Raw genomic sequence first — 27,064 nt, 5'->3', positions numbered from 1 at the left:
CTTTTAAGATGGGTCTTCTTCATAAAAAATGTTTTATTTTTGCACATCCACTCGACTTTTATAAAAAAAAAGAAAAGAAAAAAAATTTAAACTAGAGTGAGATTACGTTTGTCTCTTGTCAACTTCCTGTTGTGGTATTCATGAATGTTGCCCTCCAAATGAGTTTGAAAGTACATGCCAGTTCAAAGCCTAGGGTAAACTGATATGGTACAGATAGAGTTTTAGTAATTACTGGGGAATTCCATGTTATAAATCACATGCTTTAGTGGGTACTGTATAAGGGTGGAATTTTTTGTCTAACTTTAGTGTAATGGGTTCAGCGAATGGAACGTGAGCTGGAAAGGGAAATGTTTATGTTGCTAGCTATGTGCAAAGATGGATGGATGGTTTACATGTGACAGTGCAAAATGGCAGGCAATAGATCCAGTGTGCAGTTCTACCTGCATAAAGGTAGTCTTCGATCAAGCCTGAGATATCGTTCTTTTTGAGGGTGACTACAGTCTACGTTGTGAGTAACAGTGTAGTCCGCACTAAATAAATGGATATATCTTGGCAAGGGTACTGCTGATCACTCCTCCCAAAACCATTTGTGTCAGTGTCAGGATGTTGAAGTTTTTCTCTCTTTGACTTTGATACTGTTCATTTACACTGAGGTGGGGTGGTAAGGTGAGGTGGTCCAGGTGTGTCGTGGATTGGATTGATCAAGCGGTCATCGGCTCTACCCCACCCCGCATCACCCATGCCTCCCTGCTGTCGCCTTAGGAGAAAACGGCCCTGCCCAGCTCTGGAATGTTCGCCTTTTGCATTCACGCTCAGGCAGAATAGGGAATAACGCGTTTTCACCCGCATGAGTCACCGCAGTTCCCAGGACAAAGGAAGCCTCCGTAGGGGAGCTAGCGCTCTTCAAGGTTGAACTTCCATGTGTTTGGCACCATCCCCTCAGAGGCTTTTCGTCTCCTCTCTGTTTCTCCTGGCCCGGATCTTTAACACTGAGCCCTTTGTTGCGTGTTATTTTCAAGGGGATAGAAGTAGGTGCTCTTTTTTCCTTCGCTCTGTGATTTATGTGACAGGCCATGGGGGTGGGTGCAGAAAGCTTGCTCAAGTTCACGTTTCGGTGCAAAGTCACAGTTTTCCCGCATGTTCCCAGAGGTATTCTGTTTTGAAGTTGGCTGGGTCACTCTCGCCCTCTATAGAAATTCCTGCAATCAGGAACTGTGTGTGAGTCAAGACCAGGGTGGGAAGTGCAGGGGGTGCACAGGGGAGTCTCTGAAGTTCTCCCTCAGTTCCTCACACATCTCAGTGATAGCAATGTGTACTCAGAAGTCACTGTTTTAGTGCATGGACGGGTCCCATGGTCTGGTGTTTAATCCAGGATGTCATTGCCAGCTGCGGCCAGCAGCACTGCAGAACCATGCCCAGTTGACTCTAGTGTTGTCTACCCTGCTGGAAAAAAATAAGTTTAAACTCGGTTTTGAAACAACTGGTAGCTCAGACAAGCTACCGGCACTAGCTGGTTGACCAGCCCAGCTTATGACCAACTTGGCCCGCTCAATTTTCAAGCTGATCAAGCTGGCATACCTGGATTTTACAGCAGGGCAGACATAGGAGGCGCAGCTGGCATGATAGCATCTCATTGCGCATAAGCAATGCGCTGCTGATCGCAAAAACTCAAAACTCAAAACTGGTCACGAAAACTAATAATACAGTGTTCGAAAATTTTATTAATTAGCCATGGAATTGAACAATTTATCTTATGTTGTTTTAAACAAGAGAGGTTGTAACAAAATGACAAAGCCTTGTTGGAGAACTTGCTGTAATCAAATTGCATTCATTTGTTAAGAACTTTCAGTCAAAGGTAACATGTTGCAGAGTTGATCAGTTATCATCCGGCCGAATCCCTTGTAAAGTCTCTTCTGGTAAAACCATCAACTCACTTTCTCAGGTTGTCTCAAATGGCTATAGACCATATAAGATGGATTATTATAATGTGGTAGGGGCACAGCTGTTTTCAAAGGCCAATCCTAGAATATATAGGGGGTGAAATTGCCTTTAAGCCCTTGAAGGTGGGTCCCTGTTTGAGTTTATTGCTCACCATTCTTGGTTTTCAGCAAACAGGAGATGTGGCTGGGGAGGATAGAGATATTGGGTTTCACGGCTGTCTTAGGAGGAATAGTCAGGTGCTGATGTCATACAGCTCTTCCTCTCAGCGTTTGATCTGGACATGCTTGAGTTCAAAGTGTGAAAGTCTTATCTTATTTACTTTGGTGCCAGTCTCCTGGTCCTTCAGGGATTCATTACACAGATAAATGAATCATTACACTTAATTTAGTAATAATAATAATAATAATAATAATAATAATAATTGTTTTTATTATGTGTTTGTTTGTTTGGTGGGTTTCAGTATATTGTCTGCAAACAATTTGACAATCTCAAACTGGTCTGTTTTGAATGCAACCACTCTTGCTGTAACACAGAAAAATGTAAGGGTAGGCACACGGTGATTCGGTTTCAATTTCCATGTGATTTATTCCACAACGGGCATTAGAATGTCAGATCTGCTTCATCATAGACACATTTACAGTAAAGGAAGTCTTGTCAGACTGGATGGCTAGAAGGCATCAGTTAGCCTGTGCACTGTTTGACATTGGTAAAGGATTTTGTGAGTGACACGCTTCAGTTAAAGGGTAAACAAGTGTTATTAGGTCCTGGGTGTTTGAGAGACTGTTTATCCTGTCTTGTTTTGCCCTACAGGAGGGAGATGGGGAGTTGGGCTGTACATCTCTCTGTGTGGGTGCTGTTTCTCACACTCTACTGGACCACAACCCATGCTGGTAATATTCCATGGCACTGCTTCACCCCCCATGATCATCATATCATTCCTCATATCACAATCTGCATTTCCCATTCTTCACACCAACAGTGTACAGCAGGGATAATCAAATCACGGTCCTGCTGCTTTTCCACCCTCCCTTTACCTGGGAGTCAGGTGTGAAGACAGTCTGGCCAATCCATAGCACTAATTGTTCACCTAATTACCTGGCAGAGATGAAAACCATGGCTGGATTTGGATTTGAGGTCCAGATTTGATGCTTGCTGGTGTTGAGGGTAGAAGGTATGGTACTGTAGGGTTTCTGTGACTGTATGTCCATGCTGTCCTTCTTTTTGTCCTTTCTCCAGTCAACCACTGTCTAGCTGTTCAAGACTCCAGCTGCTCCATGTGCATCCGGGCTGGGGAAGGCTGCGCCTACTGTTCTGATGAGGTTAGCTTGTACAAGTATTGGACTACATGATAATGAAAGTGGATATAATCATGATTGCCTATCAGAGCATGCCGCATGTCTGCCTGCCATTTTAATTGTTTGTCAATTGCTGCAGTATTGAGAGAATAATGCATATTCAGCATATCTTTTCTTGCTCCAGTAGTACTTACTGTCCAAATTGGCAATGTGTTCTATATTCTGTTTTTCATGCCTATTTTGTGTATTTGAATTCCCATTTGTATTTGTATTTCCTATTTGAATGCAGGCCTATAATGGTCCACGCTGTGACCTTAAGGAAAACCTGGACAAGAAGGACTGCCAGACATATGTGACTGTTCAAAGTGAGATGGAAATGATGCAGGTGAGAGGGGTGCTACCAGCATTTAAGGCCAGCGATCTCATAGAACAAGCCCATTAAAGTCTGCGTGTCTGGGGAACAGTGTACTTGTCACTGCCTGGCACAGCAGTGAGTGTGACGTGACCCTGCTTGTCCCCTCTGCTGTGCCCCTGCAGAATAAACGAATTGACACCAATCTGAAGCGGGCACAAGTGGCCCCTCAGCTCCTGAAGATGCGCCTGCTTCCAGGACAGGAGGAGGAAGTGGAGATGGAAGTCTTTGAGCCTGCCAGGGGTCCCCTTGACCTTTATATCCTCATGGACTTCTCCAACTCCATGTCCGACGATTTGGACAACCTGAAGCGGATGGGGACTCAGCTGGGTACGTTGTGCCGGAGATCTGAGAGCGGGCTGGATGATCTGTCAAAGTCACATTGTATGTTGAAATCCTTTCCTCACATTTCTCCATGTCTTTGGCAGCTAACCTGGTGGGGAAACTGTCAGATGATTATACCATTGGCTTCGGGAAGTTTGTGGACAAGGTCACTGAGCCACAGACCGACATGAGGCCTTCCAAGTAAGAATACACAGATCAGTCATCATCTTTAATACATAGGAACTGACACTGTAAACGCCAGTACAGATGCCGGAATGAATCTGTGCATATTTCTAGATGACTGTTCATTGATTAGTCTTTTCTCATGACTGTCCTTCCTGCTCTCTCTCAGACTGGAACAGCCTTGGCCACATAGCGATCCCCCCTTCTCCTTCAAGAATGTGATTCCGCTCACCAGCAACATCACATTCTTCCTTGACAAGCTGCAGGGTGAGCGTATCTCTGGCAACTTGGATGCCCCAGAAGGAGGATTTGATGCCATATTACAGACTGCTGTGTGCCAGGTACTGCAGCACTCAAACTCTCAGCCTTGTCATTATTGTCAGTGTGATGTCATCCAATTTGCACCAATGCTACTGAATAGAACTGGCCAAGCTACCTATTATCTGTATGCAGCTATATCAAAAAACATTGACTTGTCATAGAGTTTGGTTAGTGTGTTTTTTACTCTATTGAACAACACATCTCAGGATGGATTTAGTGTAAAAGGTAGCAAACTGTTAATATTTCCTCAGTACTAAACTCCATGGACATTTCTGTCTTTTTCCCATGTGTCAAGGAAAATATTGGCTGGCGACCGGACAGCACGCACCTGCTGGTCTTCTCAACAGAGTCCGCGTTCCACTATGAGGCGGACGGCGTGAACGTGCTGGCCGGCATCCTGCCGCGGAATGACGAAGCCTGTCACCTGACGCCTGACGGCAACTACACGCACGACACAGTGCAGGATTACCCGTCTGTGCCTACTCTTGTGCGGCTCCTGGGCAAGCACAACATCATCCCCATCTTCGCCATCACCAGCCACTCCTTCTCCTACTATGAGGTAGGTGGCACTCGGCTGAGATATGCTGGATTGAGCTGTGCTTTAATTTGCTAGGGCAGTTTGATGCTTAGTTGGGTAGGGACAATGCCAAGAGACATAGCATCATTACTGCCTGTTTACACGAGGTTCATGTAGCTGGTGGTCTGCATACTCCCGTCCCTAGTTGGGCTTTTTTTTATAAAAAGAAATGAAAAAGTAATGTGTTAAATGGAAGATGTTATGAAATATACACACTCAATAGATATTAAATACATACACACATACAACAATGTTACAAAAAAAGCATACATGCGTGTTATATATTGCAAAAAAAAGGTAGTAGAAAAGTATTCAATAACAAGCTTATCTGACCTGTTTCTTTCTGGTGCCACTTCCTTGCCTGCAGAACTTTCTCCCTCTCTGTCTGGAGTCTTATCTCTCTCCTTTCCCCCTCTGCTGAAATCCTGGCAATTACTCTTAATAACTGCCTCTCCTTCTCTGAACATACTTCTATTTTGTCATTTTCTTTTTTGCCTACTTTAGCAAATATGTAGAATCCACTCCAATCCACTCCGCTCAAGTTTTATACTGCACACTTCTTGTCCAGAATTGGCAATTTTTCATTTGTGTTTTTCTTTTCTTTTTTTGTATGTGCATTAGCTGTACCTTTATTTCTTAAATGTATCAGGAGTTTGTATAAAGCACTGTTTCCTGCTATATTGCTTATTTTCCTTGGTAATTATTGTTCTTCAGCTTTTGATCTCTGGACCAGATGGCGGTTCCATTATTAAAAATGATCCTATGTATCATTTTATCACATTTTTATGTTATTGTTAGTTAACATATTGTTATTTATTTCAACTAATATCATTCATTTAAAATTACCACAGATAAGGATCTGCTCATAATATCCTCTTTTATTGTTTTTATATTTTTGATTCTAACTGTTACTGCTAATGCTACATTATTTGGGATACTACTTCTGACATGCATCCTCCTTTCTGTTCGTATTAATAGAAGTTGTATCAATATTTTCCCATTGCTGAACTGGGACTATTGCAAGAAGACTCCTCCAACATCCTGTCTATCCTGGAAAGTGCGTTTGAGGTAAAATACGAAGTTGTTCCTAATTATTGTCATTCCTGTACTTGCCCTCTCTTTCTCTCTCTCTTTCTCTCTCTTTTGCCCTCTCTCTCTATCTTTCTGTTTATCAGTCTATCTCACTATTGTTCTACTTTATTCTACAGAATATCCGTTCAAAGATCAGCATACGTTCTGAGGACAGACCCAAGGCTGTGGATGCACAGGTCCTGTCTGCTACTGGCAGCTCAACTGAATTTAACACCTTTAAGATTACACCAGGAAACATAGTAAGCGATATCATTGATACTATCAATAGTATCAAAGTACAAAAAATGAAAAAGAGTTTACTGCCACAGTCTGATTCCATATGCTGTATGACAAGGATTTCCCTTCATCACTGTCAGGGCACATTCAAGGTGAAGGTGAAAGCTCTTGAGAAAGTCGGTGGCCAGCACGTCTGTGAGCTGCCTGACGCAGAGAAAGAGGGAACGATGAGGGTCAAACCGACCACCTTCAGCACCGCCTTCAAAATTGACGCTGGGGTTCTCTGCAAGTCCTGTGACTGCGAGAAGGTGAGGATTGCATAGAGGAAGAAAACTGCAGCCATAACAGAGAAGGAAGGAGTAAAGAGGAGGAGAAGGATGAGTGGAGGGGAGGGGAGCTCTGTGATAGTTCTACTTGTGTACTGAGTGAACTGTGTGAATTGTTTGTTGGTTCGATGGGCAGCCTGTTGTGTTTGATCTGCACTTTGTTGTACGTTGCTCTGGATAAGAGCGTCTGCTAAATGCCATGTAATGTAATGTAAGCTGTGTTTTTGTGCTGACTTTGTGCTGATGGGGTGTGTGCCAGCGGGTGAGACTTAACTCTGTGCTTCCTGTTGGAAAATGCAGACACCTGTAAAGAATGCAGTGAGTTGCCACGCCAATGGGGATCTGGTCTGTGGGAGGTGCCAGTGCTATGATGGCTGGTGAGTGATATTAAGAATACATTACGGAGCATATTTTGAGCTGGTGTTTTTGCTTTGCTGTTAACACTGACAATTAGGGAAACTTTTAAGGCAAAGTGCTGAATTAAATTAAACACTAATCTCTATGTTCATAGTGGTAATAATATAACTTTTATTCATGACCGTTAATAAAATGACCAGATGCAAGCACTATATTTCCATAGTCAGAATAGCTTATGCTCATATCACACCGGTGAGGACCGGTGTTTTTCTACTGTGGTGTCATGTTGCTGCATTGTGGTATTTCATGTTTTATAATGTATTTTGTATTCAGTGTGATTGTCCTACCTGTATTGTTGTTTTCTTTTATTTTTTTAAATTTTGCATACCTGTACAGGGACTGCAGATGAACATAGGCTTTTGTATTAAAAAAAATGCACATTGTCCCTGACAAGTACAGATTAAGTTAAAGGAAGATTGAGAATATCCCTATAACCTTTGTCTTTTACATGACATGCATTATGCATTATTTCGTATTCAGAATACAGCAGCTGCCGTGGTAACTGTTGTCCATTTTGTCTGCAGGCTGGGGAGTTTCTGTAACTGCTCTTCGGGCGCCATTGCAGACAACAAGGCCTGCATTGAACCTGGCAGGAATGAGTCCTGCTCCGGCCGCGGAGTCTGTCTGTGCGGATCCTGCGTGTGCAGCAACCCCAAGTACGAGGGCCCCTTCTGCCAGTACGACAAGACACAGTGCCAGCGCTTCGGGGGATTTCTCTGCAACGGTACCACGTCTGTCTTGGCGATTGCAGTGGTTTAGGGTTTTTTTAACCTCTTTCCTTGCTGTGTATTGGTGTGGGCGGCACGGATGGTGCCGTGGGTAGCACTGCTGCCTCGCAGCAAAGAGGTCTTGGGTTCGAATCCCCGTCGGCCGGGGCCTCTCTGGGATAGGCTCCAGCCCCCCTGCGACCCTGTTCAGGATGGATGTATTTGTGTGTTTTGTGTTTATTTTGCGAACATTAGTGAGCTCAGTTGTGAATTGGCTCCTGCAGATCGAGGCACCTGCTACCACGGTCAGTGTGCCTGCGAGAGCGGGTGGGACGGGCCGGCTTGTGAGTGTCCCAAAAGCAACCAGACCTGCATGGACACCAAGGGGGTGAGAGCCACAGTCGTCGCTTTCCTTCTGTCCCATTCCGTCTTCCTTCACATCAGCGCCTCCATCTGTCCTACAGCCTGCACTGAGCCCCTTCTATTCTTGGCACTTACAGTTAGAAGCACTTATCCCAGTGGTCATTTCATTTTCATTTTTTTGGGGCATATTTTGTATGGAGGGCGGCACGGATGGCGCAGTGGGTAGCACTGCCGCCTCACAGCAAGGAGGTCCTGGGTTCGAATCCCCGTCGGCCGGGGCCTCTCTGTGCGGAGTTTGCATGTTCTCCCCGTGTCTGCGTGGGTTTCCTCCGGGTACTCCGGTTTCCTCCCACAGTCCAAAGACATGCAGGTTAGGCTGATTGGAGAGTCTAAATTGCCCGTAGGTATGAGTGTGTGAGTGAATGGTGTGTGTGCCCTGCGATGGACTGGCGACCTGTCCAGGGTGTATTCCTGCCTTTCGCCCAATGTATGCTGGGATAGGCTCCAGCCCCCCTGCGACCCTGTTCAGGATAAGCGGGTTCAGATAATGGATGGATGGATGGATATTTTGTATGGCACATTTTATGGGACCTGGAATTCTCATACACACTCAGTGAACACTTTATTGGGTATTTATTAGACTTATTTTTCAGACTTATTGAGTCTTCAATAGTGCTGCTGTGGCTTATCCACTCAGAGGTTTGGAGTATAGTGTGTTCAGAGATGCTCTTCTGCATACCACTGTTGTAATGCGTGGTTATTTGCGTTACTGTCACCTTCCTGTCACCTTCGACCAGTCTAGCCCTTCTCCTCTGACCTGTCTCATTAACAAGGCGTTTCTCTCTGCAGAACTGCTGCTCACTGGATTTTTGTTTTTTGCACCATTCTTTGCAAAGTCTAGAGACTAGTGTGCATGAAAATCCCAGGAGATCAGCAGTTTCCGAGATACTCAAACCATCCTGTCTGTCACCAAAAATCATTCCACGGTCAAAGATCACATTTATTCCCCATTCTGACATTTGGTCTGAAAAACAACTGAACCGGCATTTAGTTGCTGCCACATGATTGGCTGATTAAATGTTTTCATTAACAAGCTGGTGTACAGGTCCACCTAATAAATTGCTCACTGAGTGTATGTTTTATGGTTTGGGACTTTGGAGTTGTGCAGTTTGATGTAAATGTAATATTATGTCCTTTTCTTTTGACTTTTGCATACCAAACATTTCAGACACATGTTGTGTGTGTGACAATGTCTCTGTTCATCTTCCTGCCGCAGGGAATCTGTAACGGGCGTGGCATATGCAACTGTGGACGATGTGATTGTCCCGGCTCTTCCCTACACCTGAGCGACACCTGTGAAGTCAGTGCCCTGGTGAGTGACACGTCTGTCTATGCGTGTGTGTGTATGTGTCTTTGTATGTGTGTCTGTGTGTGTGTGTGTGTGTGCCTTAAATGCCTACAGCTTGTACACCGTTATGCATTCTATCTACTTCTATGCATTAAATTGTGTGTGCCCATTTATCTCAGGCTCAACTGGGGATGTGTGAAGGCACACGGAGCTGTGCCCAGTGTAAGGCCTGGAAAACTGGAGACTTGAAGGGAGAGAAGTGTGGGGGCTGCCCCTTCAATATCACCATGGTGGATGAGCTGCAGAAGAGTGGGTGAAATGCACTCTGTAACACAGTCCGCAGGGCTCATGAAAGCAGCTGCTGCTCTAGGCCCCGTTCAGTTGTTTGAGGAGTGGTGTGAGGTGTGATCTGCTGTGTGTATTTACAGAGGAGGATGTGATTGACACCTGCACTTTCCGAGATGAGGAAGATGACTGCACCTACCACTACACTGTGGACTATGCGGCCAAGCCCAATGGACCTAATGAAGTCCAAATGCTTGAGAAGAAGGGTGAGCGGTCGTGTGTACAGTCAATGTGTCCTTATGTATGTTTATGTGCGTGTGTATTTTGGTATGTGTGTGTGCCTGTGTGTGTGTTTGTGCTTGTATATGTTTGTATGTTTGTGTGTGTGTGTGTGTCGGAGTATGCATGCGTTTCCTGTATGTGTTGTGTTTGTCCCTGTGTAAACTGCTGTGTTGCTGTGCTCCAGATTGCCCCCCAGCAGGCTTCCTGTGGCTCATCCCCCTCATTATGTTCCTCATGCTGCTGCTGGGGCTGCTGCTGCTGTGCTGCTGGAAGTACTGCCCATGCTGCAAGGTACATGCCCCACAGCCACAACCACAAATCCACAGCCCCCAAACCCACAATCCACACATGCGCAACCCACACCCCCAAGTCCACAGCCCCCAAACCCACAATCCACACATGCACAACCCACACCCCCAAGTCCACAGCCCCCAAACCCACAATCCACACATGCACAACCCACACCCCCAAATCCACAGCCCCCAAACCCACAATCCACACATGCACAACCCACACCCCCAAATCCACAGCCTCCACTACCTCAACCCCAAATCCAAAGCCCTCACACCCACAACCCTGAGTCCACAGCGCCCACGCACCCACAACCCCATTCCCACAGCCTCGCTTCCACAACCCCCACAGCCCCAAGACCAGCTGTCCTCAAACAAGCATCCATCTCTGTTGTTCACTTTAAACGAAAGGAAGTCACCCATAGTCCCATAGTCCTGTCTGAACATATGATGCATAATGCATACAGTACATCACCTCTCTCCACCATCTGAGACTGTTTGATGGTACTGCCTTAAGTATTTAAGTTGAAGATGGCATCTTCAGTGTGAATGTAGATTATAATGACCATGTACTGCTCTTTCTCTCCCAGGGCTGTCTGGCACTGCTGCCCTGCTGTGGTCGAGGTGGGTGAAGTTGTACCCAGAAAAAATGTCTGCCTTAACAACAGTTTCAGTCTTGTAATGTGGCTTAAAATCTTATTTTAACAGAATCTCTCAAGTATCTCTTCACAGTATCTCTCAAGTACACAACATTAGCTTTAGTACTGTTTGCTTGACCAGTGAAATTTTATTACCCTATTGACAAAACCTGAAATAAGTAAAACTATCCTTATTGGCAATATTTTCTTAGCAAAATAGTCTAAAAATAGGACTAAAATACTTGCTGATGCTGACATGTTATTGTTTTTACAGTGTAGATGATCTGTATCATTGGGAGCAGTGGTGCTTGTCCTCTGAGTGTGTGAGTGGCGGTGCTGCGTGTATGACAGCTGACGGCACACTGTATCTGCAGGTCGCATGGTGGGCTTCAAGGAGGATAAGTACATGCTGCGTCACTCCGCCCTGACCTCCAATGACCTGGACACGCCCCTGGTGCGTACCGGCCCTCTGAAGGACACTGACGTGGTGCGCTGGAAGATCACCGACAACGTTCACCGTTCACAGAACCACCCGCTGGCCCAGATCCCACCCAACCCCAAGGAGATCAGTGAGTCCCCCAAGACCACTCCTCACCCTGTCATCAGTTATTTCTGCTTTAGCCCCTGAAGATCCAAGATGCTGTGCCGGTTAGATGCCGTGGCATGTTCTCATGGGGTTTCTGATGGCACTTTTGGATTTGGATTTGTTTGGCATTATCACCTGCAATTAGTGGCTCAAAGAAACTTTACTTAAGTACATGAGTAATGCTTGCCTACTTTATTAGCAACACACTGCATCAGTGGTGTATATTCTGGGAAATGAAGAATAAAGGGAACAAGAGATGGGTAGAAACCTAAAAAAAAACAAAATCATGGTATTCTTCTCTGTCGTAAAGGAGCACTGTCATGCTTTTTTTCAGTTGAGTTTATTTGGATTAAATGCTAAAATGATGTGTGTAGGCATTTTTTAAATCACTGTCAGTGTAGCCATTTCCTAAATATGGGGCAATCACATGACACTCCCAACTAAAATAGAGTAATGTTAGCATACAGATATCACAGAACCTACCTTGGCTAGCCTGAGCAATCTGAGCGACAGCTGACTTCTGACTTTGCCGAGTTACGGCATGGCTCTACTGCAGTGATCATTTTGACATTCTACGGGCTCCATTGCAGCCATCGCCCTCATCAATGAGTCTACTGTTGTGTTTTGCAAGCTCACTTTACATTGGATGTCGACAGCTATAATGTTTTCACTCATTGCATAACGCAATGATGCTTTGGGTCAGTTGTAACCAGCTTATTTAGCCAGCTAGCTAGCTTACAGATTCTGATGACGTAGCCGACATGTATAGCTAAATTCATGTCGGCTACGTCAGTTAGTTAAATGAGAAAAGTTAAATGAAAAAAAAACTGATTCTCTAACTTTGACGCTGCTATCGAATGTAACACGATGGCTACAGTGGAGCCGCTGTCATTAATTACAATGGATTGGTTCCCTGAGCATGCAATAGCTGATGGCGATCGCCGATGTTAGTTTTGAACCGGAATTTACTCTTTGTCCTGCAAAACTAATTTTGTTTCACCATTCTCTCTCTTTCTCTCTCTCCAGTCCCACACCCTGTCTCTCTGCGGCTGACCCGCCCATTCACCGATAACCTGCTCCACTCTGAGGCCATTGATACTGACATACTCCGCAGGGAGGTGGACGAAAGTGTGAGTGGAGCCTTCTGCTGTGCTGGTGCTTGTGTTGGGGGCGCCTCCTGTAGTGACTCCCTGGAATGACTGATGTGTGTCTCTTCTCCATATTGCAGCTTAATAACATCTACAAGCAGATCCCTGGTGCTCAGAAGGTTCAAAGGACCAAATTCAGGTGAAGTAACTGCACCTTTTTAAAATTAATTTACTGTGGCATATAGCGATCTGTGAGAGACTTCCTCTTCACCAACACTGCTGTATCACTTGGGTCTCATAGTTTTTATTTTATTTATTTCTACTTCCACATATTCGGTTGACTTGGATTGGAAGGATCGAAAGTACAGTATGTTTTTTCTATATATTCATCAGAATGAATATTTTTTCTCTTTTAGGAACCAGACCAATGCTGGAAAAAGGTAATGATACATTTACTGTCAAGTAATTCATTCTGTACGAATTGAACAAGAAATACAATTATAAAACATGAAAAATGTTAAGGTAATATATAGTATAAATATAATATTGTGTGCAATTAAGAATAGTTAAAAATATACAAAATGAAAGTAATCAATTATTTTCTCTCCACTTCCTGCCTTTAGGGAGAACAACACCATTGTGGACACAGTCCTTTCAGCTCCCCGCTCTGCCTACCCTGACATCGTCAAACTGACTGAGAAGCAGGTCCAGGCTGCTAACTTCGGGGACCTGAAAGTTGTTCCTGGCTACTACACTGTGGCCACAGACAGAGGTTAGATCACATCTACAGGCACACATGCAGTTGTCTTGTGCATGGCATCAGCAAACACAGGCTGTTCCCAGGTGTTTGCTTTCACCTCATGGTCTCTGTCCCAATCAATCTTCTACTGTAGAAGCGGCCGGTGCAGTGGAGATGCAGGAAGGTGTCGAGATGGTGGATGTACGTGTGCCCCTCTTCGCCAAGGATGAAGATGACGATGAGAAAAAGCTGAGGGTAGAGGCTGTGGATGTCCCCATTGGCATCGCTGAGATCGGCCGCCGCTATGTCGACATCACTATAATCAAGGACAAAGGTGAGACTGGCGCTTAGCTGCCACCTTTTAACTCTTAACCTTCACAACCTGCTGGCCCAGCTAAAGCAGCACACCTCTGCTCCTTACACATTTATTTAACATAGCATGTACTGAATGATGTGAAGTAGTATGTTGCTCTGGTTTGGATTGCTCTAGCTATTGGAGTTACTGAATCATTTGCATAGTGAATGACCTGTCCATCAGTGGGTGGTGCCTCCTGGTAACCTCTGCTGCCCCCTGGTGCCGGATGTTGTTACTTATCCCGAGCCACTTAAAACAAAGTGCAAAGTGCATACCCATAACCAGGGACAAGTTTGCTGTTGTATCACCACAGTGTGTGTCTGTGACCCTTAACCCAGTGTCCTCACTCCCCTCTCTAGCAAAGAGTATCCTGACCTTCCTGAAGCCATCCTACACCTATAGCCGAAAGGAGGGTGTGGCCAACATCCCCATCAAGCGTGAGATCATCGAGGATGGGCGCACACAGGTCACCTATCGTACCCGTGACCTCACTGCCAGAGATAATAAGGTAGCTTACATAATGCCATCAGTGTTTTTGTTCTCAACACAGTGCTTCCGCATAGCCAAACGGAAAGCTGGAATTTGATTTCAATAGTGTTTCAATAAGTGTTGAAAGCAATGGGGATGCTTTAAAATAGTTATTGTTGCAGGCTGTTTTAATCCCCTCTTATTGTTGCATGCTGTTTTACTCTCCTCTCATTGTTACAAGCTGTTACTCTCTCCTCTCATTGTTACGAGCTTTTTTACTCTCCTCTTATTGTTACAAACTGTTTTACTCTCCTCTTATTCTTACAGCCCATTTTAAGTGGCTCGTATTGTAACAATCCCCTTCTACCTCTGATTTGACTGCCTCCTCCTCCACCTCATGCTCATGTCTACAGGACTATATTGGAGTGGAAGGAGACCTGACCTATCAGCCAGGGGAGCTCCAGAAGGTTGTGCCTGTGAAGCTTCTGGAACTGGGCGAGGATGACTCCCTCCTGGATGAAAAGGTCAAGCAGTTTGTCATGGACCTGAGCAACGCGCGACAGGGTGCCAAGCTAGGCCAATACCCCCGCACCACAGTCACCATCACTGACCTGCCAGGTGAGCATAGTAGTGCTTCCATTACTGCTTCTGTACACTTCAGGGCCACATAACTGAACAAAATAATAACTGTGTAAATGTAAATTTAAACTAAAATCACATTATCACTTCACAATGTTCAGTGCAGTAGGTAAGGCAAAGGGAGTCAGATCCAGTAAACTTAAAGCACCTACCCTCTCCCCTCCACCCCTCTTTTGAAAGCAGAGCCCAGTGAGGTGATGTTCAAGAAGGACAAGCAGAACTACACAACATTAGACCCCAGCTACTCCATCCCAGTGGTGCGGGCGCGCAACCTGGAGAGCCCGGCCAAGGTTCATTGGCGTACCCGCAAGCCCCCCGGCTTTGATTTGTCGGGCGTTCTCAATTTCCCTCCTGGCGAGACGGAGAAGAATGTGGTAATTAACTCACAGGAGTGTCCCAACACTGTTAAGCCCGGAAACTTCAAAGTGGAGCTGTTTGACCCAAGCCCCAACGTTGTGATAGGGGAGAAGAAGACCAGCGTCATCCATGTCGCCGACCGTGGTGAGTGGTCATGAAATTGGGATATTACGGTCCTCCTTTGGTAGAACTGATTTCTTCAAGCTGTTGACTCAGCCGAAGCATCATCCCAGGCCCTAACATGAATGCTCTGTCTACCTCCTTTCCCACCTTTCCTTTTTCCTCAGGGGACAACCCCATGATGACCATGGAGAATGTCAGCCAGGTTGCCACATCACCTGGGGGACGACTTTTGGCCCCACGCAACATCAAAGCCACGGCCACTGGACCCAAAAATATCCGTCTCAACTGGCTTCCAGTTGACAACGCTCATGGCTACAAAGTAATAATAACAAGCATGGACTAAGAGTGACTTCATAGATGGATGGCATGATACAAATGCACATTTCAGGCATTTAGCAGGCGCTCTTATCCTGAGTAGCTTGTACAGCTTGCAATGTTTTTACACACAGTTGGGTTATACCGCTGGATATTTACTGAAGCAATTTAGGTTAAGTACCTTGCTTCATGGAGTTACACTTCACCTTTTTTCTCTGTCCTCTCTCACTCGCTCACTCACTCTCTCTCTCACCTATATATTAATATTGAAATCAGTCCTTGAGTGGATTTTCTCTTCTGTCTAACCTGAATAAATCTTCCATCTCTTCTCAGGTAAAATACTGGATCCAAGGAGACCCAGAGTCTAAGGCCAAAGTGATTGATTGCAAGACGTCACAGGCAGAGCTGACCGACCTCTACCCATTTTGTGACTATGAAATGCGCGTATGTGCCCACAATAGACTGGGAAATGGCAACTACAGTGATGTCATTCACTGTCAGACTCAGGAGGACGGTACGTCTAACCCCGCTGCTGCTGTGAAACCGGGCTCTGGTTGTGGGTGTCATGCATTTCTGACCGTGCCTTATCATGTTTCTCTCTGGTCAAGGAAGAACTGAGTGAAAATTACACTCAGTGAGCACTTTATTAGGTATTTATTCGACTTATTTTTTAGACTTCTACTGCTGTAGCCTATCCACTTAGAGTTATGATGCATTGTGTGTTCAGAGATGCTCTTCTGCATACCACTGTTGTAATGTGTAGTTATTTGCTTTACTATCACCTTCCTGTGAACTTTGACCAGTCTGGCCATTCTCCTCTGATGTCTCGCATTAACAAGGCGTTTCTTTCTGCAGAACTGATGATTTTGTTTGTTTTTCGCAGCATTCTTTGCAAAGTCTAGAGACTAGTGTGCATGAAAATCCCAAGAGATCAGCAGTTACTGAGATACTCAAACCACCCTGTCTGCCACCAACAATCATTCCGCAGTCAAAGTCACTGAGTTCAAATTTTTTCCACATTCTGATGGTTGATGTGAACATTAACTGAAGCTCCTGACACATATTTACATGATTGTATGCATTGCATTGTTGCCACAAAATTGGCTGATTAGATAATCACCTTAATAAGTAGGGGCGGCATGGATGGTGCAGTGGGTAGCACTGCCGCCTCACAGCAAGGAGGTTCCTGGTTTGAATCCCCATTGGCCGGGGCCTCCCTGTGCGGAGCCTGCATGTTCTCCCCGTGTTTGCGTGGGTTTCCTCTGGGTACTCTGGTTTCCTCCCACAGTCCAAAGACATGCAGGTCTGGCTGATTGGAGAGTCTAAATTGCCCATAGGTATGAGTGTGTGTGTGTGCCCTGCGATGGACCGGTGACCTGTCCAGGGTGTATTCCTGCCTTTTGCCCAATGTATGCTGGGTTAGGCTCCAGCCCCCCTGCGACCCTGTTCAGGATAAGCGGGTTAGGATAATGAATGAATTAATAAGTAGGTGTAATAAAGTAACAATGTTCCTAATAAAGTGTTTGGTGAGTGTATATGCCCTTGTTAATCTTAACACCAGAGATCTCTCTCTCACCAGAGTTTCTGTCTGCACCTTTCACTTATGACCTCTTTCCATGTCCCTCTCTCCCATAGTTCCCAGTGAACCAGGGCGTCTGGCTTTCAATGTCATCAGCCCAACTGTCACTCAACTGAGCTGGGCCGAGCCAGCTGCCACCAATGGTGACATCACTGCCTATGAAGTCACATACACACCCATTGATCAGGCAAGCAGTAAGTACCTTGGATTTTCAGTTTCCTTCCCTCCGTAGATGTGCCTGTAATTGGTTGAATATCTTGAATATTAGCATTTTGAATAAAAACACTGTGATTGTTGCATCTCTACCCATTGCATTGTCTAGCTTGTGACACCTTCTCCCAACCTTTTTGCATTGCAGATCCCACAGGTCAGACAAAGAAAGTGAAGATTGACAACCCCAGGAAACGCATGCTGTTGATTGAGAATCTGCAGCCCTCGCAGACATACATCTATAATGTCCGTGCTTGCAACAGCATTGGCTGGGGGCCATTCAGAGATGCCACCATTAACCTGGCAACACAGCCTAACAGGCCCATGTCCAGTAAGTCCAGTGAGCAGATTGAACTGGGGAGTGAAGGAAAACCCAGTAGAAAATAATTGTGTGAAAGAACTCTAGATAGCTAGTTTCTTTTGAAGTAAAAAGAGCAGATGCAGGAGAGAGAGCAGACCAGCAGAACACTGGAGAGTCAGCAGGAAGTAGTGTAGAAGAGGAGAACTGGATTACAGTGAGTGGAGATTGGAATGCAATTGAGCTGTACAGGATGGGATGCAATTGAATGCAGAGAGGTTCCAGATGCTTATCGATATAGTAAATGGCAGACTAATGGTACAATGGTGCAACGTTGTATTTACATTTATTTGCATTTGGTTTGTGTAATGGCTGGTAATAATTGTTCTATTTGTCTATTTTACTTCTGATCAGTTCCCATCATTCCCGACGTCCCCATCGTGGATGCGGGTGACGAATATGAGAACTACCTGATGTACAGCAACGAGGTCTTGCGTTCCCCAACTGGCAGCAAGAGGCCCAGTGTGGCTGATGAAGGTTGGTATTATCCCCAGTTTATACACCACAAATCCACCTGTAATATGACTCTGAAATATCCTATAGCCTGCTAATCTAAGGCTAAATTAACATACATTGGTCCCAATGTACCGCAATATTTTCAGTATGCATTGCAGTATATTCATATACATTATGTAAAATATCTGACATCCCTACAGAAAGTGGGTATTTTCCGCATTAAGGCACACCACATGCTCATTTGACATTCTGTACTGCCATCTACTCCACCACATTCAACAGTCCCTCTAAACCCTATACCCCATATTACAAGTTTATGCTGATTTTAACATTGATGGGGTTTCATATAAATAGTTTGTTGTGAGACATGGTACTACTACAGAGTACAAATGTAGTACTCTTTGTAGGGAAAAAAAAGTTCTGCAATATGCGGAACTGGAACAGGTGAGTTTCTGAGCAACTTTCCAAGGAAATGGCAGCTTCAAGCCTGGAACCTCAGCACCAGTCTCCAGTCTCCAATTGTCATTATCAACTACAGGAGTATACAGGGTGCATTGGTGTGAGCAGATTAAGAGGAGAAATACAGAAAGCTGTGTCACAGTAGCAACATACAGATGCATTCCATTCACCACCAGCAGACTGAAGTCTCCAAGTTGTCATGTTTTGTGTGGATTCAGCAGGTTTGAAATGATGCCTCACAGTGTCCTCTTCGATGATTCCAATCCTGATTTCGGTGTCTTTTCATTGTTCAAATGTGTTTGTGCTGGTGCATTGCCACCCAACCACAAAAAGATGTCCTTCATATGAATTTGAAAACTACTGAACAGGCTGTTGAATTCAGGCTCTGTGTACGGACACACACACATGTCCCTTCTGGTTTTTGACGGGCCCACACCTCCAGCAGTGCCCAGGATTGTAGTGATTGAAGGTCGTCATTCTGTCATTCAGGCCCTACCAGCCTCCTCCTCTCCATTTCACATTCCCCCAAATTATCCCCTCCTGCCCTGCTTTAGCTAAAAGCCAACTACCCAGCCAGCCGACCCACCAACCCCCCACCATGCTTGCTTGCTTTCCCTGAAAAAGGCTTGCGCTGGAAATATGTTCAGCTGGTTGGTGAGGACCTGGACCTTCGCAAGGTTTCCTGGAAGCTGCCTGCTGATGTCATCCTCCACCGACTCAGCACTGACACAGAGGCCAGCGATGAGCCACCTCACCCTCCCCGTGCCCAGACCCCGCTGCAAGGTGAAGACCAACCTGGTAGACGCATGCCAGCCTCTGCCAAGTCCCCACTTCAATGCCGGCACGCCCCCTGTGCTCCTCCAGCCTTTTCTTCGCAGGCTAGCCTGCCTGATTGCAGCGCTAGTCTGCCGCTCTTTCCGGCCTCTCCCATGTGACTCGCTAAGTCAAAGAGGGGATCTTGCCGGCATCAACTGCTCCAGCCAGTTGATGATGGAGGAGTCTCCATACGTGGCTTGGCTGTGCCTCTCCCCTCCCCTCCAACCCCCGCCCCCATCCCCTCGCTGGAGCAGAACTGGGAAGGAGGAGTCTTTTAGTTTTAGCTACGCTACCCGAGGAATATAAAGGCTTAGCGCTGCTATAGCATTGGTGATACGTCCGTGCAGAGGAGGTTGTGTGGCCTGCGTTGTGTTTTGTGCTTTGGTTTCTCTTTTGTTGTTTTGTTGGTGCGGTGTTGCTTCGCTCCCATCTACACCCACCAGCTCGGGTGTTCACTCTGTCGCTGTTGTTGTGTTTTGCAGATCAGTTCATGAATGGGAAATTGGATCAGAGTTTCTTGTTCCCTGGAAGCTCAAGTTCAATGACGCATAACATCTCATCCTCAAGCCACACCCAGGTTGCCCCCAGCTATCACGGGTCAGGGGGCAGCATGAACATAAACACCACCACCACCTACTTATCTGGACAAGGTAACCCAGCCTGAAAGCATTCACCTTTATTTTCTTTATGATTCAGGACCCCCTGCAGTTTGATTTAACAAATCATAAGCCATGATAAATGAGGCCTTCTACTTCATTACATTCATACTTTATAACCCGCTGGCAGATTCCCATCTGAGCATTTCTGCAACAGCACTGCCTTTTCCTGTCTTAGTATCCTGTAGCACTGCTAAAACGTCCCTAAAACTATGTTTATATAAGTTTCTGCCAACATGGCCTGCTGTTGACAAGGGCAGCATCCATGGAAAATAGTATTTGTGTCTTATCCTGTAAATTTCATTAGTGTTATGTACAATTATACATTGTAGTCCTTGACATCTCTCATCTTTTGGACATTCACTCAATGTGAGTTTGTCCCAAGTATAGAAAAGTAATTGTTTACTCATTTAGTCTTGCTCTGTTTGATCTTGCCTGTGAGATATCCAGGCTAAAGTTAACTAGCTAATTTTTAATCTTTTAATTGAACTTTATCAGATGAGTAGAATAACCTGCACCTGAACCTATCACCAGTTCCTTCTGTGTGTATGGGCTGTTATTTACAACCCATTATCGCTGAAGAATGCTGACAGGATAGGTACAGGGAGAGAATATGTCTGCCACTCAATGACAGTACACATGGTTCCGCGACACCAGAAAGCACCCCATGCTGTCTATCTGTCTACTGCTTGTGTCTTTATGACCCTGCTTCATTCTTGGAGATGAGCTTGTTCAGTACTCTACCATTTCCTCATTAAGAGTTACATTCAGTTACCAGAAGCTTAAAAAATAATTAGCTTGAGACTTCCCTGATTGCCTCATAGATTCCATCAGTGCTAAGTCTGACGGCTGTGGTTGATGCTTGAAGCGCTTATCTTGTGCATTAGCATGCATTCTCTCTCCCTCTAATGACATGGGGCTGACGATTGAATCAGCAGCACTGGTTTTGAACAGCAAACAGTGACCTAACTGCTTACAGCATTGTTACAAATCAGCCCTGATGGCAGGAGTATTTGGGGACAGACTTTAAACCTGGTCAGGTAAATCATTAGGTGTTGTAATAGTTTGTAATATAACAGGTCAGAGCCAGCAGGGAGTCTAGATCTATCCCTGTAGGTCACCAAACGTTTCCATGCTGCGAGAGACTGTTGGGGAATATTAATTATGAATCAACGACCTTCGTCAAGATGCTAAAGTAGTAGAGTCAGCCAAACTGTTCGCACTGTGAGCTGATTCAGCTTCCACAATTCACCACCACAATTCACAATTCTTTATCTCCTGCATACACCCCCTGCTCTCCCCATCTCCTCTCCACCAGGGAATACTTTCTCGAGCAGACAGGGAGTGACGAAAACCGGGGCGCTGCGCACAGAGGAAGTGGTCCTGAGGAAACGCTCGGAGAGGGGTTACTATGACAACGATGGCGTGCGGGACTCCATTGTGATGGCAGACATGCCTGCAGACTTCACAGACAGTCTAGGTACCATCTGCTCTCCGGATCTCAAAGGTTAAGGGGGGAGGGGGATCAATGTTTGCTTTGTTTCTTTCTCTCCACTGCAAACTAACAGCCTGAGTCTTGGGGTAAATGACAACGCTGGGTCATATTCTTTGCCTCTTTCATAATTCATTACACTCACCCATATTGTATACTGTAACAGCATGTTTGAGCAGGTTTAGAATAAATGAATAAATAAACATTTATAGACCTTTTTCACTTGTTATTAGACTCGTTGAAAGAAAAAGTTTGTCCTAACTGTGTTTTGGTATTGCTGTCCATTGCAGTTTTTTTTCTCCCTTACTGCTGCTGTTTGCAGAAAGTTAAAGTGCAAACGGAATTACTCACCTCACAAAATAAATATTTTCCTATGGGGAGTTACAGCAAGGAAGAAGTACAAAACTAACTAAAGTGAGATAAGGCAGCCGCAGTTATCTCACTGTATCGCAATAAAATTTGGGACGATTTTTCCTTTTTTGTGCATGGGGGTCATCTGGCCTTGTGGATAGGGGGCTTTTTGGTTTTGGAGTCATGCGTGCTTTGCCCATTGCTCCTGCAAGAGCTCTCAGCTGACTGCTGCTCCTTTCCTCCCCTACTCTCCCATCTTCATATCTCTTTTTTGCACACTACCCTTATTTCAACTCCAACCCACTCCCCACCCCCTCCACCCTTCACCTTTTCCAAATTAATCTCCTACGACCACCCCTTCATCACTCCTCACCCCCATAACCTTCCCTCCCCTCTCCCCTCTCCCCTCTCCCTCACCTGTCCTGCGTCCTGCTCCCTGCTATCTCAGGTGTGTCTGGCTACAGCAAGATGCTGGTGAACTACAGCGTGGGTCAGAGTGGCAGGGCGCGCACGCAGTCAGAAGACGTCCACGACGCACTGCAGAACCTGGATAGTGTGCTCCAGGGTGAGAGCACACAGCCCATTACAGCCCTCTCACAAAGTGCACCCCTGCCCAAAGCAGGCTCAGCGTCAGGGAAACAGAGAGAGAGCGATAGCACAGCACCAGTGTGCACCAATTGAGCTGTAAATGCCACGTGAAGATTAAATTGAATAAATTCTAAGAAAATATTCAAAAAATACAATACAATTTGTTGTATTTTTTGACTAGGCAAACAGCATTTTGGAAAACAAAAAATAGTAAAAGAGTGGATTTAATCATCTTTGTGATTGTTTTATTTTTATATTGAAACATAAATAAATCATATTTATTTTTCCACTCTTGTATTCCTGGCTTCTATTTATCCAAGTAGTTTATTTGAACTGGAGAGGGTGTGAAGGTCAGTAATGGGCTATGTGTCGCTGGACCTGTCTGTGTAGATTCACGTATATGTTTGTGTGTAGTTTCAAGTATATTCATGTTTATTCTAGTGTGAATATGCTGTGCGTGTGCTTATGCATACCTGTGTGTACATGTGTTCTACTTTGACTGTGGTGATGGTCTGTACTGTATGTCTCATTGAGTTTTCTGTTCATATGTGTCAGTTTGTTCTGTGTAACATAGGTTTCCGTAATTGTGATTGTGCGCTGTTCCCATTGTCTGTGTGTCCGTCCTTCTCCTCTTCTGCTCTAACCTTGCCTGTGCCCTGCTGCTCAGACCCCAGGCTGACCCCAGGAGTCCCAGACACACCCACTCGGCTGGTGTTTTCAGCCCTGGGGCCTACTGCCCTGAAAGTGAGCTGGCAGGAGCCTCATTGCGAAAGAGACGTCCTGGGCTACTGTGTGCTTTACCAGCTGCTCAGTGGAGGTTAGTGCTGCGGCCTCAAGGTGAAACTCAAAGCCTCAATCTCCTACTCTCCATATAGCGGCATAGCGACTCAGAGCACAAAGACCTTTTGTAACCTTCATGACTTCTCCTTTAGGTGAGGTGAAGCGTATTGAGGTGCCCAGCACAGCAGGGAACACGGTGGTGGTAAAGGACCTCCTGCCCAATCACTCCTACATCTTTAAGGTCAAAGCACAGAGCCAGGAAGGCTGGGGCCCCGAAAGAGAGGGCGTGATCACAATCGAATCTGCTGTGGATCCCAAGAGTCCCCTCAGCCCTGTGCCAGGTGAAGCCTCCTTTCTCCCTTGTTCATCTCCTCTATGATAACGTAAGATAATGATGAGAACTGGCCATTCAGCCCTGCAAACCTCGCCTTTTTTCTACCACTAAAGCGTACCTAGTGCTTAGTTTGCCTAAAAGCTAAATAGTGTCTAGCACCTTATCGAGTCTGGTCTTGAAAACCCCCAGTGTTTTTGTCTCCACTAAATGTCCTGGTAAGCTATTCCACACAGTTATTCCATGATCATTTTCCTCCCTTCCAACCCACTGTCTGTGCAGTTGTGTGTCCCTCCTGCCTGTTTTCCCCCCCGTGTCTCTAGCTGTCCCCCAGCCCCCGTTCCTCCATAACACAGCTCTCTCCCCCTCTCATCCAGGATCCCCGTTCACCCTCAGCACCCCCAGTGCCCCTGGGCCGCTGGTGTTCACTGCCCTCAGCCCTGAGGCCCTGCAGCTGAGCTGGGACAAACCTCGCAAGCCCAACGGGGACATCATGGGCTACATGGTCACCTGTGAACAACTGCACGGTGGAGGTGAGGCTTGCTCACACACTCTCTCTCTCTCTGTTATCCACCCTTTAGATAAAAGTATTGAAGAAATGGGTCTGGGACTCCCACGTTTTGTTCAACAGGTTTCCTGATTTTACTTTGGCAAATTAAATCTGTCTGACAGCAACAGCCTTCCTCAGCAATACAAAGCACACAATTGGCAGCAGTCTTACAAACTCTTACATCATCAGAGGAAACTTTTGATGAAACTGTGCCTCTCTCAGGCCTTATTGCAAAACATTTAGACTACACACATCCAGACAGTATCTGTTTAAGTGAGGTTGTACTTGTTTCAAGCTGTGCGATTTCTCCTGCAGTCACTGACGGCTCTCACACTGTCTTCTGCCACAATGCACAGGGCGTGTCTATGATGTCTGATTGTGCCCAGGTTGACAGACTGTCTCCATTTTGCAGGTGATGTTCGCTCCTTCCAGGTGAGCGGGGACAACGCAGAGACCAGTCTGACCGTGGCTGACCTGACTGAGAATGTGCCCTATAAGTTTAAGGTCCAGGCAAGAACCACACAGGGCTTTGGTCCTGAGAGAGAGGGCATTATCACCATCGAGTCCCAGGATGGAGGTATCCTAATGGCATAGTTTTCTGCACTAAATTCACTGTCCGCAGCTGAACTTTTTGAAACATGTGAATGTCATTTGTTTGAAAATGTGAATGAGAGTAGCCCTCTAACACTATTGGTGACCCCAAACCAAACTTTTTCTGTGTGATATTTCAACCCAAGTGAATTTAAATTAGGTGGATAACATGCTGTATTTAATCCCTCCTCCTAGGTAACTTGTCCCAGTTCAGCAGCCAGGCAATGACAAGGAAAGATGTGTACCACCTCCCAGGAGAGATCAGTACTCGTACCAATGTCACTCACACCACATTCGACGACCCCTTTTTAGCAGGTACAGCAACCTCTATCTTTATCGCTAGGTAAAGATGAGAAACAGATAGAGATAACCACCGATTGCCTTACCTGCTCTTTATAAATCGGTCTCTGCAGAATGCACTCAGACTCGCTCTCACTTTTGACTCATCCACAGAGGGGCTGATGGTGTCCTCGCAACACACTGAGACCAGGGGTACAGTGACCCGACACGTCACCAAAGAGGTGGTGAGCAGGGGCGTTGTGTCAGGAACCAGCATGTCCAAAATGGTGGAGAAGTTCTACGAGGCCTGAGGACCCGGAGCCCCTCAGAGTGAAGGGCAAACCATTGGCCACTGCAGCAGATCATTACCAGCCGAGGATGGGGGGAAACGCACACCCCTCTCAGTCCTCTCTGTCTGTTACACTAAGAGGAAACTTTGGCATTGGCCCCGGCTGTGGGATTTCTCTTCATGTCTTGCAATTACTTATTTCTGTCTTCTCTAATGGGTGTGTGAGGGAAACATTCGCATGAGTTATATTACTCTCAAAAAGAGCTCCCTTCAAGGTTAATGTTTGACCCTGGATTTTGTAATGGGCTGTTACTCAGTCTCCCAGAGGCACTGGATTACCCTGTCCAGGTTATGAGACGGGTCACTCCGACACCGCCCTTTGTGAGATTGGCTGTGTGAAGGAGCCATGGCGTATCAGGCAGATACGGAAAGTGAGCTGCTTAAGCTGGGGGAGTTCCAAAAACACAACTGTGGAGAGTTATTGCCTCCCAACATCACAGTGATTCATGTTTTAATCTCACTGCAGTATCTGCTCAGTGATCCTGTAAGGATAGTTATAAAAACGTATCCTGATTTCGGTCTCTGAAGTGGTCTGAAGTAAAAGATAGAGGAAGTCCCTTTTGATCCATTTAAAACCGAAGCTGCCTTTACCACAGTAAGTTCCAATTCTCATACCAAATAACTCAGCTCTTTTTATAATTAAAACTAGATGCTTTTTTTAGAATGGAATATTGCAGTGTTTCTGACTGTTGCATTATACAATTAAAAATATATATATTTTTCTAAATTCTTGAACGCCGCAGCTCAGAAAATAGAATTTTATAGCTCTTAATTTTTTTGTATATAAGTGACATTTTTAATTATGTTAAGTAAAGCTTGGGGGGCCATGCATTGTCAGATACTGTTTGTATTTACTTGGATCAACCATTTTACATTGTTTATATTGTCAGTGCTCTCCTGGGATGTTTAAGTGGAGCAGTTTTGAAATCAATATGTTGTAGTAACTGATACAGCATTCTGCCAATTGCCAATGCAGTAGTGCTGATCCTCAAGATGAAACTACATTCACCCTTTTCACCAGCATGTTGGTTAAGGATAATTTCTTTGGCAAAAATATATTTAGATCCACATATATTCTGACGAAAGATTGTATTTTCATTACACATAGGGCTACATTGCTTTCTGTTACTCTGCTAGACACTAACTGCCAACAACCTTCACTATACTCAATGTTAGAAAACACAGAGGAAGAAGTTTTAGAGTAACACCCATTTCTGAATTTCATACAAGTAAAATTATATAGGCATGTTAGCGGCAGTCTCCATTTCAGTTAAGTTGTGTTGGCTATCCCACCAGCATTTCACTTGAATACCAAAAATGGGTAAAACGTATTATTTTATTTTAATTTGCAGTAAAATACAGTTTTGATTTTGTATACTGAATATCTATGTATTCTCTACTGTGAGAGCTTGGTTTTTATTAAGCATGTCAAATATATTGCACTTGTAATAAAAATGACTTGTGTGCTTTTAACAAGAATTGCAGTTTACTGTCTTTTCTGCAATAGGTCCCACAATAAATCTGTTATATGT

General features: G+C 45.2%; 1 protein-coding gene across 5 annotated transcripts in view; it reads left to right on the top strand.

The window, feature by feature from the left end:
• itgb4 (integrin, beta 4) overlaps positions 1-27,011 on the top strand; it is a 28,030-nt gene extending 1,019 nt beyond the window's left edge. The window contains exons 2-43 of one of the 5 annotated variants that reach the window (XM_061230837.1): positions 2,752-2,831; positions 3,178-3,260; positions 3,526-3,621; positions 3,774-3,978; positions 4,077-4,173; positions 4,325-4,496; positions 4,772-5,035; positions 6,032-6,121; positions 6,262-6,384; positions 6,502-6,669; positions 6,988-7,064; positions 7,629-7,828; positions 8,096-8,199; positions 9,451-9,546; positions 9,702-9,831; positions 9,951-10,073; positions 10,274-10,380; positions 10,970-11,003; positions 11,392-11,586; positions 12,630-12,733; positions 12,832-12,890; positions 13,108-13,131; positions 13,315-13,463; positions 13,585-13,764; positions 14,145-14,293; positions 14,667-14,871; positions 15,076-15,393; positions 15,537-15,691; positions 16,021-16,201; positions 17,323-17,460; positions 17,625-17,807; positions 18,189-18,311; positions 19,374-19,532; positions 20,048-20,215; positions 21,540-21,701; positions 22,513-22,629; positions 23,320-23,469; positions 23,585-23,773; positions 24,141-24,296; positions 24,726-24,890; positions 25,100-25,219; positions 25,358-27,011. In XM_061230837.1, coding sequence (XP_061086821.1) covers positions 2,759-2,831; positions 3,178-3,260; positions 3,526-3,621; positions 3,774-3,978; positions 4,077-4,173; positions 4,325-4,496; positions 4,772-5,035; positions 6,032-6,121; positions 6,262-6,384; positions 6,502-6,669; positions 6,988-7,064; positions 7,629-7,828; positions 8,096-8,199; positions 9,451-9,546; positions 9,702-9,831; positions 9,951-10,073; positions 10,274-10,380; positions 10,970-11,003; positions 11,392-11,586; positions 12,630-12,733; positions 12,832-12,890; positions 13,108-13,131; positions 13,315-13,463; positions 13,585-13,764; positions 14,145-14,293; positions 14,667-14,871; positions 15,076-15,393; positions 15,537-15,691; positions 16,021-16,201; positions 17,323-17,460; positions 17,625-17,807; positions 18,189-18,311; positions 19,374-19,532; positions 20,048-20,215; positions 21,540-21,701; positions 22,513-22,629; positions 23,320-23,469; positions 23,585-23,773; positions 24,141-24,296; positions 24,726-24,890; positions 25,100-25,219; positions 25,358-25,494 — 5,928 coding nt within the window. In that variant the 5' untranslated portion in view covers positions 2,752-2,758 and the 3' untranslated portion in view covers positions 25,495-27,011. Of the gene's footprint in view, positions 1-2,751; positions 2,832-3,177; positions 3,261-3,525; positions 3,622-3,773; positions 3,979-4,076; positions 4,174-4,324; positions 4,497-4,771; positions 5,036-6,031; positions 6,122-6,261; positions 6,385-6,501; positions 6,670-6,987; positions 7,065-7,628; positions 7,829-8,095; positions 8,200-9,450; positions 9,547-9,701; positions 9,832-9,950; positions 10,074-10,273; positions 10,381-10,969; positions 11,004-11,391; positions 11,587-12,629; positions 12,734-12,831; positions 12,891-13,107; positions 13,132-13,314; positions 13,464-13,584; positions 13,765-14,144; positions 14,294-14,666; positions 14,872-15,075; positions 15,394-15,536; positions 15,692-16,020; positions 16,202-17,322; positions 17,461-17,624; positions 17,808-18,188; positions 18,312-19,373; positions 19,533-20,047; positions 20,216-21,539; positions 21,729-22,512; positions 22,630-23,319; positions 23,470-23,584; positions 23,774-24,140; positions 24,297-24,725; positions 24,891-25,099; positions 25,220-25,357 lie in introns of all 5 variants that reach the window. The other 4 variants (XM_061230840.1, XM_061230839.1, XM_061230838.1 and 1 more) reach the window with 4 other exon arrangements.
• The last annotated feature ends 53 nt before the right edge of the window (positions 27,012-27,064 follow it).

Source organism: Conger conger, chromosome 2 (genome assembly GCF_963514075.1).
Source record: "Conger conger chromosome 2, fConCon1.1, whole genome shotgun sequence".
Taxonomy (NCBI): domain Eukaryota; kingdom Metazoa; phylum Chordata; class Actinopteri; order Anguilliformes; family Congridae; genus Conger; species Conger conger.
The sequence above is the reverse complement of the archived record's forward strand: the minus strand, read 5'-3'. Positions and strand labels throughout refer to the sequence as shown.